At 34.1% G+C, this 14,028-nt stretch overlaps 1 protein-coding gene across 1 annotated transcript; it reads right to left on the bottom strand.

The window, feature by feature from the left end:
- Positions 1 to 2,686: 2,686 nt before the first annotated feature.
- On the bottom strand, positions 2,687 to 8,436 carry LOC108805823 (uncharacterized). Its single transcript, XM_018577784.2, has 9 exons — positions 8,255 to 8,436; positions 5,620 to 8,095; positions 5,298 to 5,521; positions 5,054 to 5,212; positions 4,777 to 4,956; positions 4,353 to 4,547; positions 4,153 to 4,251; positions 3,434 to 4,066; positions 2,687 to 3,319 (listed from the first exon to the last, which is right to left on the bottom strand). Exons 2-9 carry the CDS (start codon positions 8,054 to 8,056, stop codon positions 2,960 to 2,962), a joined length of 4,287 nt encoding a protein of 1,428 aa, XP_018433286.2. The 5' UTR covers positions 8,057 to 8,095; positions 8,255 to 8,436; the 3' UTR covers positions 2,687 to 2,959.
- Positions 8,437 to 14,028: the final 5,592 nt, after the last annotated feature.

Raw genomic sequence — 14,028 nt, 5'->3', positions numbered from 1 at the left:
AATAGTTATATTTGAATTTAACGGAAATATATAACAAAATATACCCACAAATGAGTAACTAGACCAATCCAAATTATTTTATACAAAGTCAAACAATAAATAAAAATAATATATTATCATTTATTCTCAACATTTTACTAAATAAATATAAAATTCTCAAATTATACTACAAATATATTAACCAACTATTACAATTAAGATGTAATTTTGAACCGATCAACACTTTAGTTTACTTTTACTATTTAATTTTCAAAACAACATATATTAAATTATACATAATCCGACCAAATATATATATGTACGAATTTAAGGCAAGAATCAAACTATATAAAAATAACAAAATTAATCAAAATTTTAATCTGTATAACAAAATATCTTAGTTGAATCGTAAAAAGTAAATGTTATATAATATGTCCAAATAATAACCAAACAGTCGAGATATTATATATCCAAAATTATAATCTAATTAAAATAACGCAAAGTTATTTAAAACAAACCATGCATATTGATTACAATATAAATAACAGAATAAATAAAAAAATAAAAATATTAATAAACTATCATAGTGTAAATAAAATATTATAATGTATTTACTATATAAATATTTATATCCGTGCATGAGCACGGGAAAATCACCTAGTGTATCTACAAAAAGTTTTACCTGAAATTTTAAAAATATCACTTATAAGTTATAACTCTTTAAATCTCAGGGCCGGTCTCGACTGAGTCCAATCTCTCTGACTTCCTCATACAACATGCTTCTTTTTTTTTTGTTGAAGAAAAGGAACATACAACATGCTTCTTACCACCAACAACGGCGGGTTTTTATTTTATTGATTATACAAACAAAAATATAATGCCTTTTTTGCTTAGAAACACGAATATAATGTTGCCTACAATAAGATTATAAATCTGCCCCATATATATTTGTAAAGGATCTGTGAATATTCGTCTCATCTCCAATATATTTTATGCTAAAGATTCATAAAATCAATATTTTCCCGCAGATTATAAGTGCTGCTCTCGAATTTTTTTCATGTTTTCTGAAGTTTTTTTTTTTTGACAAGAATGTTTTCTGAAGTTTCAAAGTATAATCGGATGTACCCATATAACCCCTCGAATACAAATTAATTATCAATATGTCAAAGCACCGCCGTTAACGCAAAGCATTAGGCCACAAGTCCTAATCACTAAAATTGTTTTGTTATCTTTAAACAATCTTTTCTCAAAACTTGTTTTTTTTTTGAAAAAGGGCATATTTTGTTTTGTTTTATGATCTCTTACTTCTCGAACCACTATATAATATTAATATATAGTGTTTTTTGTTTCAAAATAGACGGTAGATGGCATTATGAAAATATTGTTCTTTGATGTTTTACTTGCTAAAATAAAAATTAAGATAAATCAAACAGAACATTTACGTTTTAACATTAAACAATGTATACGATGTACGATAAAAAGGAGAAATCTAATGAGCAACTCTTTAGTACAGATTTAACTTTTCTTGTTTGAAGTTTTGAGGGTAAGGTTCATTGGACATGGACATGACTCACGAATATTTTAGTACAATTATTTTCCATTATCTTAACCACTTATTCCAACTCACTGTTTCGTGAGCTTGGGATCTGACAACTTCAATCTAAGGCAAAAACAAACATATAAAAATCTTTTATCTAGAAAACCTTCAAGCTATAAAAGATCGTGATATTAAACCACTAAATTTAAAGCTTTGAGAAAATAATTCTTCAAACCATTTGAAAACAATTGTAGCATTATGTCTGTACATTTTCAGTTACGTGTTATTTTCTTTCAAACCATATTTTTTCTTTGGGCGCAAATTATGATTCTTTATAGATATTCCCTTTTAGCTGACAAAATATATAAATATATTTTCCAATGTCAACTAATACAGTGAGCGATGGGAGAAGGATGTGAGAATAGTAATGCGGGCAGCTAGAAGTCACGTGTCCTGTGAATGTAAAAAGATTCGGCTGAGTTTGAACGCAACCATTTTCCTAATCTTAATTTCCACATATCTGAAGTTTAATATTACGAAACTAACTACTTTATGGTTAGTAATTAGTTTATGGGTCATGAAAACGGAATTAAAATTTAGATGTTAGAGTCAAACATATATCGTTGTAGGTGATGCTGTGAGTCTGTGACCACAGAGAGTTCACGTCAATTTTAAGAAGATAATATATAACATTTTATGGTGTAATTTGATAATATCTTATTGTTCATGCCTCTTTTCCTTCTTCTAGTTATAGTACAAGGCACGAGTTTCATGTCTTATAAAGGCATGGGAGTCTCTTTTGGAATAAGTAGACGTGGTGCAAAGAGTATGGTTGTCTCCTAGTCCATCACGGCGCCTAAGTTGGTCATCAACAACTCTTTCAACTTTGACTCTTTTGAAGCTGTTTCTATTTGGATCAAAATATAGAATATGAAACAGATTCACCAACTCAAGTGTACATAAACAAACCGAGCGGCGTCAGACGACACCCCTGGACTTAGAAAGGTTTGTGAAATTGGATCAATGCGAGGGATAGGTAGATGAAGATGTTCACCAACACCAAGAATGGATGTTGGTCCTTACTTTGACAACAATCGGTACTAAATGCTATCAACTACAATAGCAGTTTAGACATTGAGTTTTGGAGACATTATGGTTCAGGTTTGAAAGGAAGAAGAGAAGACATTATTATTGCTATAATAATATATTATGGTATAAAAACAAAACTTAAAATCGTGTTTCTTAGACAATACCCAGCAAGCAAAACCAATCTAATGTCTGTTGTCTGTGTGAAATCAATGAATCAGAGCTTCCACTTTTAAGAACAAAATAAATAGAAAACACCAAACACAATCCAAACTAGGTAAAGATGAGTAGAGTAGCCAACAAAACTTACTATAGAAAAGCACGAAGGGGAAAGTGTGTGAGAGTGTGCCACTCTTTTTATATAAACCACAGATTTTCTGGAGAGAAGGAGAGATTTGCGTTACCGAGAAGGAACAGTGCGAGGGCGACCAGAACTATGAGTCCAATCCACATCCACTGCCTCAGTTTTTTCTTGCTTGCACGGTTCCTTAAAGGTAGTGGAATAGATTTAGACTTGTTTTGTTTGAGAAACTGTGATGATGCTTTGTGGGACTTCTTGATTTGTTGGCTCTCCTCAGCGGTTTGTTTCTTTGGAGTTTCAATCTCCCTCGGAGTTTCGATTACAGCTTCTGATGTCTCAGTTGGGTTTTCTGCCGTCTCTTCTGATGTAACAACTCCCTTTCTTCTCTCCTTCTTCCTTAGTTTCTTTTCTCGTTCCTACATAATAGAGAGTTTGTGCATCAGATCAGCGACAAGCACAAGAGTTTTTGAATCGTTCTTGACCCAACATATCATACTTGCGAGAGAGACTAGATAATAATAAAAAGTTACCTTCTCCTTTTCTTCAGCTTCCTTCTGAGCCTTAAGAGCAGCTCTTGCTTTTGCTTTTTCTTCTCTCTTCTTCTTCCTCTCCATTGCCTCTTTAGCTTTAGCTATCTCCTCCAAGCGATGCTGCTCCTTCATCTTCGCGGCTTCCTTCTGTTTCCTCTTCTCCTCTTCTTTCTTAATTAACTCCTCTTCCTCTTTGGTTAACTTAGGTGGCTCTTCTTCTTCTTCCTTCGTTGCTGACTTCTCTATCTCCTCTTTTGCAGACACCAATTCCTTGACAGTTGGTGGAGGCTGGTCTGGCTTGACGGCCTTCTTAGGTTTCGTGGTCTGGCTCTTTTGTTCAGCCGGTTTAGGAATATCCTTTCCACTGTTCTGGACTTTTGAACCTTCAAATTTAACGACCTTCTCTTGTTTTGCTAAAACTGGTGGAGCTGTCTCATGTTTCTCTGCCCTGTCACTCACAGTTCTAAATTTGTCAGTTCTTGCAGCATAAGTGATCCGGGGTGGTTCCTCATCGGGGCCAAGAGATCGTCCATCTAGTGTTCCTAGTCTTCTTAACGTACTCCTTGTGTTGCATCTTACATAATAGTTGCGGAACTCTTCGTTGTTGTTCCACATATTCATGAAATTCTCCACCTGTTTGAAGGCTATAATGAGTACCAAACCGACATACAGGGATTAAAAACTTAGTTGAAATTTATTTGTTTGGCTTGTGCTTAAACCTGGTCAGAACAAAGGCTTTGCAGGGCTGCTCTATCTTTCTTCAAAGCCATTTCATTTGCTGCCCTTGAATCATCTCTATACTTGAAGAAATATTTGTTCTGCAAAACCAAAAAGAAATTGTAAGAAAATGAAGGATTAAGCTAAATATAGATGCAAGCCTTTTTCAGTTTATGTCTGGTTCCAGATGCTCTTTGGGTACCTTTTCTCGTTGTTGTTTCTTCAAATCTTGTAGGTGCACAAATGCTTCCTGGCGAACAGCATCAGCAGCTCTGAACTGTTGTTGCAGTTTATTCTGCACTTCCCATTCCTCATCACACTTTTTCTTAGCAGCTTTTGTGACTGCTTCGACTTTTGAGAGATCGCTTCTGAGGACGTCAAGTTCCTTTCTCAACATCTGTCATTAACAGAAATGTCACATTATGCACTGTGTAGATGACATCCCCAAAGAATGGACGATATAGCTAAATCACCCTGATGGACGCTATGTAAATAGAAGGAAATAAAGATCCTTTAACCGACAAAATAGGTTTCAATCAATGTAGAGAGACAAGAACGGGTTATCAACTAAAGAAATCCAGATGGGACATAAAGATGACTGCTAGATCGTATAGAGTGTAGTGTACCTTCAAACGCTCTTCTGTTTTCTCTTTGTCATCTAATGCTTGCTTAACTTCATCCTTGGTACCCATACTCGAAGATATCTGACCACGGCGTTGCTTCAACTGCTTTATTTCCCGAATGTATCCTTTTTCTTCATTCAGAGATAGAGTCTCGTGTTGTATCATGTGTTCCATATTATTCACCTGGCAGAGCAATAAGATAGATTAAGCATAATCAAGATTGACAAGCAAACTATTGTAACAAAACTTTGCATGAAATGTGATCTGCAGGGAGCCTTACCATTGAATCAATATCGTCAACAGAGGCAGCACTCTTAACCAGGCTAATCACAGACTGAAGGGCCTCAATCTCCTGCCGTTTAGAATGCATTGCTTTTCTTGCCGATCTCTCTTCTGCCATGGCCGCCTTGTAACTGATATCATAGTCCTTGCATGTTGCCTAGAAATAATCATTTCAACGAAGGTCAGAGCCAAATTTACTATAGAATGTTCACGTTATGACAGATCTCAAAAGCATTTCTTACGCGTATCTTTTGGATGTCCTCTCTAAGAGCATCCCGACTCTGTGTTTTTTGTTCAACCTGCGCTTCAGCATGCTTGAGTTGCTCAGCTAACTTCTCGTCATCATATCTTGGAACTCTAGGTAGAAAGTAGAAAGGTCTTTTTTCAATCTCTGCCGCTACAGTGCGTCCTTCAGAAGCATCAAGTGCAGAACCTTCTACTTTATCATCTGTTTTAGAAGCATCTCCTGAAGACCAAAATGTAGATATACAGTCAACTCCAGTCTTTCCATCCTCAAAAAAAAAGAAGTAAATAGCCTAATTTCATTTTATACTAATTTATTACCTTCTTTTATTTCAACATGGTTGCTGTTCACGCAGTCTGTAGCTTCTGTGATGGTATCACTAGATGTAACCACTTTAGATTCAAGATTCTGCGCACAAGTCTTGGTTTCAGATGCAACTGAGGCACTGGCGTCATCTGTCTCATTTTTTTCTTCCCTCGAATTCTCCTCTTTGCTTACCTTTACTAGATCATTGTTGTCGAGAGGAGCTTTTGTGCTGTCAAAGCTCTCAGTATTCGAATCAACTTCTTCATCTGTTTTCATCACAAGAACTTCTTCCGAAGGTGTATCTTTAGACACATCAACAGGGATGGTAACATTCACTTCTGAACCCCAATGGACTTCTCTGTTTATTTCACCAAATTGAATAGCGGGTGCAACAACATGTGGTTCAGTGCTTTCTTTAACAGGTTCCCCAGCTTCAGATTTCGTTGCAACAGCGCCTGTTTCTCCAACCGCTCCTTCTGCCGAGCTTTCTGCCAACTCAGAGACAGCGGTTTTGGAGTCCAACAAGTTTGATGATCCATTGATGTTTGTAGAGATGGCGTCGGCACTCTCATTCCCAGAATGATCCTCTGTAGGTAGCTCTTTCACTTCCTCAGCAGAGGTTAGACAAACATCACCGCCAGTATCTAAGTCCCTTTCGGAGTTGTTCTCTTGAACTTTCTCAACTGGAGCATGTTCGTCATTCACGTCAGTAACTTCTTTTGACTGAACACTGCAATCATCTTGGATCTTCTGGTTCGTATCAACAGCATGATCCTCTGAGAAACCTTGACTTCTGGTGTCATCGTTTAGATTTACACTTGTGTCATTGCCAGAAGTTGCATCTTCGTGTAGCTCATGGGATGGAAGTTTTTCAACAATCCCAGATATCTCACCACGTTCTGGCTCCTGCTGGTTAGTACAAGATAAATCATCAGAAATGGGAGCTACCGAAACACTGTCTTTGGAAACAATAACAGCATCACTGCTTTCTTCTGAAGCAGGGGCCTCGAGAACTTCCGTAACTTCAGATGCTATGTCTTGTTTTCCATCTTGATCACAACCAGGTTCGCTGGCATCTTGAGATTCTTGATGAGTATTCATACTTTCATCAGACGCGGAAGTATCAACAGCTCCAGCTTCAGATTGCACCTTGTTGTTGTCAGCAAAATCACTGTCCTGAATCGCTTCAGATTCTGGGTTGCTATCACCGTTTTCAACAACACCATCTTTGCCAGATGTGTGGGACTCTAAGCTGACGTCAGGCGGAGTTTGACTCTCGGTAGGGACATCACTAATTACCTCTGATACACCAACCTCCACGGTTCCAGAGTCTGCCAACACATCACCATCAGAAGCATTGACTTTTTCCGCCTCCGAAGTGAATGGAGCATCACCAGTTTTCTCAACCTCTGGTTCTACCTGAGGGTGACCGTTTTCAGCAGAAACAGGTTCCAAAACTGCTACAGATTCAGATCCAGCGCGATCATCCACAGTTTCAGATCCATTAACGGTATCAGCTGGATCTGTTAGCGTAGGTTGTTCCAGACCCATGCCTCCATCATTAGGGTCAGTTGGAGAAACCTTAGACTCACTTCCCACATCCGAATCACCTAGGGAAGGCTTTGCTACGTCATCGTTATGTTGAAGATCTTCAGAAACATCTACATCCAGATCAGACTTTTCTCGAGTTTCAACCATATCTACATCCAGATCAGATTTTTCTCGAGCTTCAACCATATCTAAATCCAGATCAGTTTTTTCTTGAGCTTCAACCGAATCCACATCCAGATCAGATTTTTCTTGAGCTTCAGCCATATCCCCTTGATGTCCCTCCACATCTGTTTTAATCTCAGATTCGATTATACCTTCAGGCTTTCCCTGCAAATCCGCCGGATCTTCCGCATTATTCTCTGGAATATCCCTGGATCCAACTTCAGAATCTTCACTTTGATCCCCTTCCTTAATAGATTCCACTTTACCACCACGCCCAACTTCAAGATGCCCATTACCACCAGGATCCTGTTGATCCACACCTTTTTCAAGAAGATCCTCGGCTCCTGACTTTGGGATCTCAACGACTTCCTCTGGTACATGAATCGCCTTCTCTTCTCCAGAATTTTCCAATGTTTGACTAGCCTCCACCTTACCTTCCTCAGGACTCAGAGTATCTTTCTCCACATTGGCATCATCATCATCACCAACCGGCTTAACGGAATCAACATCATCTCCAACGGTATCGTTCTCCGTAACGAAAACGTAGGAACCATCGGTATCGTTTCCGTTGCCATTGTTGTTGTTGATCCCATTCCCAACGTCCTCTTTGGAGGCCGGGGCCGCCACCACCGCCACCGCCACCGCCTCCTCCTCCTGTTTGATGATCTCAGTCGCAGCATTCTCCATGTCGACCTTCACCGACACCTCTCCTTGGTCTCTCTCCACCTCCACCGGCATTTTTCACAGCTAGCTTGCACCGACGACGACGAATCACAGCTAAAATCAAAACGCGGATAAGGATCAAATCAGATCGAAACGAAATTGCAACCAGATCTAGCGAAAATTAAGGGAGATCACGCGGTGGTTAAAAATTGACCAGAGACTAAACCGACATTGACGGAGATCAGAGAAAGTTCCGGAGAAAAAAAAACAAACCTCGAGATCAGGGAGATTTGGAATGGTGAGATAGGTAGATCGGAAAAGGTAGACAATGCTGATGATTTGATAAGAGGAAGGAATTTGAGAGCGAGCGTAAAGAGTTCGACGAGAGAGAGAGAGATGAAGAAGAAAACAGCTGGCTTCAGGGAAAGCTGTATAAGGAAGGACAAGAAGGAGAACGTCCAGAAGCCTCTCTTTCGCACAGAGGGCTTCCTTAAACAGATTATTATTTTTTTTAATTTTATTTCTCAATTGACCTATGTATTATCTTCATAAAACTAAATAAATAGCGTATATGGTATAACTACGTAATTTTCGACGTTATCCAAATACTATTAAGATTGATAAATTCAGTATCTGTTTTTGATTATTATATTCATAATTGTTACTATCATTAAAAAAAGATTTTAACTCATCAAATATATAGCATAGTCGATTATGAATTTTTTTAGGTGATATTATGAAGTTTATAACAAATATTTTATTACTGATAAAATTTGAACTGATTTTATTTTAGTGATTTTTAAATGATTGTAGATGAATTAGAGAATTTAGTGTGATTTTTTTTAAAAATGTTTTAGAATCTCATTTTTTTCAATTTAAATTTATTCAGTGACAATAATTTTTAGAATGTTTTACAAAATGACAAGTCTAATAATACTAAATTTTAAATTGTGTTTTTCCTATATACGTTTGAATAATAATGGATTATCATTTGATTATCATTTAATACAAAACAATTCAGTATCTAATTGAATATACCCTTAAAATTAAATATTTCTGATTACATATGTTTATATGTAGTTTTATACGTTTTATAAATTGTCTTGTTTTGTACAATCGGACAAAGCAAATGAATTTTAGTTTTCATTTTTTTAAAAGGTGAAAAAGAGAATCCAACTACTATCTTTATAGATTTTCTACTGTAGTAAACCTAAAGAGAGTTTTGATGCTTATGATTATGATTTATTTTGGGCACATCTTAGGGATATAGTACAATTATCTTCAACTACTATCTTTTTCCTTAAGCAAAAAAAGAAAAAAAACTACTATATTTTTCCAGCTAACAGATTTAAAGTTGCGATACATACAACTAAACAACCGATCAGAGTAGAATAAATAAATCTTCTTTGTCATATTTGCATGTTTTCAGATTCAGCTGTTAAAATCTTCTTATATTTTTTTTTTTGAAACTGGCTTTAAATCTTCTTATATTATACACGTTCTAAAACATTTAATTGTTATTATTATTATTACTATTATTATTATATTTTACTGTTACCAACAAAAGCTATTGTAAAACATTTATATGTAATCTTCTCTATTTCAGTGTAAAAATATTACAATTTTCTATATTTAGGAAAAAAATAGCATTCATTCTAAGTTTAGGAAAAACATTAGAAGTAAACAAAGGATATGGTTCCATGAAAACATTGATTGTTTCAGGCCGGGTCGAGTAAAGCAGCGCGTGAGGAGGATGGGACCCGCTGTTACCAAAACGGATATTCACTTTCTGTTGTACACGTAAAACGATGTTCTTCTTCTTAGAGTTAGGGATTCATTCTCTCGCTCATGAATTATTTGATTGCTTGCTGATGTTCCTTCCTCCATCAAAAGCAAATGATGATGTAGTTTCTTATCTCTTAACTCGATGTTACATCGAATACTAAAATAATTATGTACAGCTTGTGGATATGGATTAGTCTGTGGAATTCAGTTGTGTTACTAAGCAACATTTTTTTGTGTGAAAAATAAGCAACATTTTTTTTCACGTAGCAAAAATCATTTTCGAAAATGGAACATACGTTATTACTGAAAATGTTTTAGGAAAAAATAAAAAATAAATTGTCAAGTAAATTAAATCATCTATCTAGTCTGCATATCGCCGTGAGCCTGTGACATGGATCTATTGATACCCTATGCAGCTAATGCTCGTTACTATCAATCAATTCATGGTCCATCCCATTTTCGAATAGGCTGAAGTTGAGAATTTCTCCTTTTCAACCTCTCGGCTGAAGTTGTGCATACTAAATTTTACGGTAATCCATCGTTGAATTCGGTGGTAAACTATAATATTCGGAAGCATATTATATCGTGAACATATCACGACACTAGCTTGTTAATTTTGGCTTATTGTACTCGTGAATTAAACCGTTGACGAGCAAAAGAAGACTTTTATTAAAAAAAAAAAATTGAAAAGCAACGTTAATTAATACGCGTACCAAATTCTAATTAGTTTGGTAGTTTTAGATTTGGCAACAAAGTGAGTAGCCGCTATACTAACAATATCATCAACTTGAGTAACTAATTGATGAGGCAGCTATACAAATATCTATACTAATAAAGTTTGGCTTTTTTATCTCCTTGGGGAAAAAATGCCATGTGACATTTTCTTTTTAATAATTTAAATATTTTCTCAACTTAAATTTAATGAATTTTTGTATTAATTGTGAAATAAATGGAGGGAAGGAGGTTAAACTTTTCTTGATACATGTCCAAACGTTTATAAAAGTGTTTTGAATCTGACCCGGATCCGTAATTGAACTGATAAATCTCTGACCCAATAGAAATCGAGTTTAGGTTTTATTGCAGTACTGATTGAACCAATAGATAATTTTTATTTTTACTATTTTTAGTTTAAGTTATATTTTGAAATTATTTTTTATATTCTAAATTTCTAATTAAAATTTTGAAATTTCAGTCTATACTAATAAAGTTGGCTTTTTTATCTCCTTGGGGGAAAAATGCCATGTGGCATTTTCTTTTTAATAATTTAAATATTTTTTCAACTTAAATTTAATGAATTTGGGTATTAATTATGAAATAAATGGAGGGAAAGAGGTTAAACTTTTCTTGATACATGTCCAAGCGTTTATAAGAGTGTTTTGAATCTGACACAGATCCGTAATTGAACTGATAAATCTCTGACCCAATAGAAATCGAGTTTGGGTTTTATTGCAGCACTGATTGAACCAATAGATAATTTTTATTTTTACTATTTTTAGTTTAAGTTATATTTTGAAATTATTTTTTATATTCTAAATTTCTAACTAAAATTTTGAAATTTCAGTTTTATTGTCGTCTTCCTCTTTTTCTACAATACAATTTACGTTTGCAAAAAAAGTGAGTCATGATTGTGCTTGAGCTGCACGTCCGTAAAACAGACTGAAGCACGATGAGACTTATTATTCTCCTACACTACAATTTACTTTGGCAAGAAAGGTGAGTAAATTATTTTTAGTTTTTTATTTAATTTAATTTAATACAAATCATTACATTTTTAATTTACAGATCAAAAAAAATAAAATCATATGATCATATGAACTACAAAACAGAATTGGATTGTTGAAGAAGAAAAACCAGGCGAGATTGATTATAATAAATTAGAGAATGCTCTTACTGAAAAATATCCCAAAATGATGAAGTGACAAATTTAGAAAAAAATTTATTGGTAAGTTTTAAAATTTAGTTTATTTTTGTTATTGATAATTTATTACAATAATGTTTTAATTCTGGTTTATTTTGGATTGGAAAATGTCTTGATTTTTTTAGATGTCATAATTCTTATGTTACAACTTTTTTAAATAGTCTAAACTATTTCTTAATATTTTGTATGTAATTCTTAACTTTAGTTTTTATATATATTTGTTTTCATAGCTAATATATTATTGTATAATAAAACTAATTTATTTATTAACCCACAATTCATCTGCAGTTAATCCAATGATCCAGTAATTCGGTAAATCATCTGATTCAGTGTCCGGGTCGGGTTTTAAAACACTGGTTTGTAGGATTTTTTTTTGTATTTGATGTTGACAATGGAGAATATATCCTCTACAATTCTCCTTCTTTAACGCAATCGACGTAATCATTCATATAATCAATCTAGAAATCACATTCATTTCACCATCTCTTATTGAATGCTTCTTTAGTTCCTGCTTTCTTAGTTTCATTGTATATGTATAGATGGTGTGAGAGTTCGGACGATACTCCCTTTACTTTTTCCAATTCAATCATTGTCGAATTTCCAGTTTCATTGCTCGGAGTTAAAGACAAATCAGTGTAGAGATGTTCAAACTAGGCTACAACAATTTTGGCAAACTTGAAATGTTAAGAAAGAAGAAAGATATTAGGGTTGATATGTTGTTGATTAATGGGAAGGTACCCCAATTTCTTATTTCAATTTACCAGTTAATGATTACTTACTTTTAAAGTAGTAGTTTTCTTATGCATCATCTTCTTTCTCAGGTGTTTTTACATGCGTTAATCAACTTCCTATGATTTAACACTTTTAAACATTTCTTGAAAGAAAGCTCAGTCTATGACACTAATATTTAAGATTCCAACTAAAAAACTTTTTTTACGACTATTAATTTTTATTCTATTTTTATTAAATCGATTAGTAACAACTACTTATGCTATTTTACTTTGAACTAAATAACTTCAAACAAAATAATATATTACGGTAGCTAATTATTATAAAAATCAGAAAATATTATTCTTTTACATATTTTCATTTTACATATTTTCTTTACTAAGACCATATAATAAATTATAAATTTAAGTAAGAAAAAACATACAAATCCGGCGCGTAGCGCCGGAATATCACTAGTATACTAGAATTGAGAATGTACTTATTTAGGTGTTGATTTTTTTTTGGGGAATTAAGTTTTTAGCAAAAAGATTATTCTTTAATTTTAGGTGTGAAAAGAGATTGTAGATTAAAATCTAAATTCCCACGATTCCAGAAAATTACTACACGATTATATAAGAAAACTTATAGAAATTTTATTATTTTGAATTTTGTGGATTGACCTAGTTAGAGGTTTCTAAATTGCACGAAATGATTTTGTATTATATTTACTAACTAGTGGATGAAACTCGATCTTATTTCTCTTCACGTTTTCTGAAATGTATAGGTCAATGCATGAAGCGGTGAGGATGAGTTTTAGGTTGGTGGCATGTCACGTCGCGATCCATCTTTTGACCTTATCAATTCTCTTTAACGGTTCTCTATATGTTTATCTATGCAGGAACTAGTAATGTTGACACGGTTCTTCACATGGAAAGTCGGTTCTTCACATGGAAAGTCATGTATACATATCAAAAGTGTTCACTAAAATACTACTTTTTGTCACTTTTTCCTACAATATAACTAGATAAGTATATGATCAGATAATGTTTGTATTTCACGGGGAAAACACAGTATAATTTCAAGAATCTTAGATCTAATCGTAGAATATACAGCTATATCACGACAAAACTTAATGCAACAATTTTACCAAAGTAAAATTTATATGAGAATATATGCTGCTAAATAAACGGATCTTTTTTTTTGATAAAAAAATAAACGGATCTTAATAATGGATTTTGTCATTTACTTTGATAGATGTAATGCAGTTGTGAACTCTCTGACAGAAAAGAATACGACAATACAATTAACCATTGTACTGTTTGCATGATTGTGGTCAAAATGGTAGAGAATGTGTTACGATACTTCTTCGGATTCAAGTATTCCTTGAAACTAAATCCCAGTTATATGAGAAATTTGAGTTTGTGTTTTAGTCGGTACAGTCTACTCGATATCCTAACATCAATTGATTCGGCTATCTTTAACATCAATTGAAACCATTTTAAAGTTTGGTTAAGCAGCAGATCGAATAACCGATAAGATTTTATGAAAAACTTAACCCATGATCTGCATATATATAATCTTTATTATATATATTCAATTCTTATCTCATCTATTTCGCAGTAAGTATCTCCGGCAA

Source organism: Raphanus sativus, chromosome 1 (assembly GCF_000801105.2).
Source record: "Raphanus sativus cultivar WK10039 chromosome 1, ASM80110v3, whole genome shotgun sequence".
In the NCBI taxonomy this organism is placed as follows: domain Eukaryota; kingdom Viridiplantae; phylum Streptophyta; class Magnoliopsida; order Brassicales; family Brassicaceae; genus Raphanus; species Raphanus sativus.
This window is presented reverse-complemented; position numbering and strand designations above follow the sequence as displayed.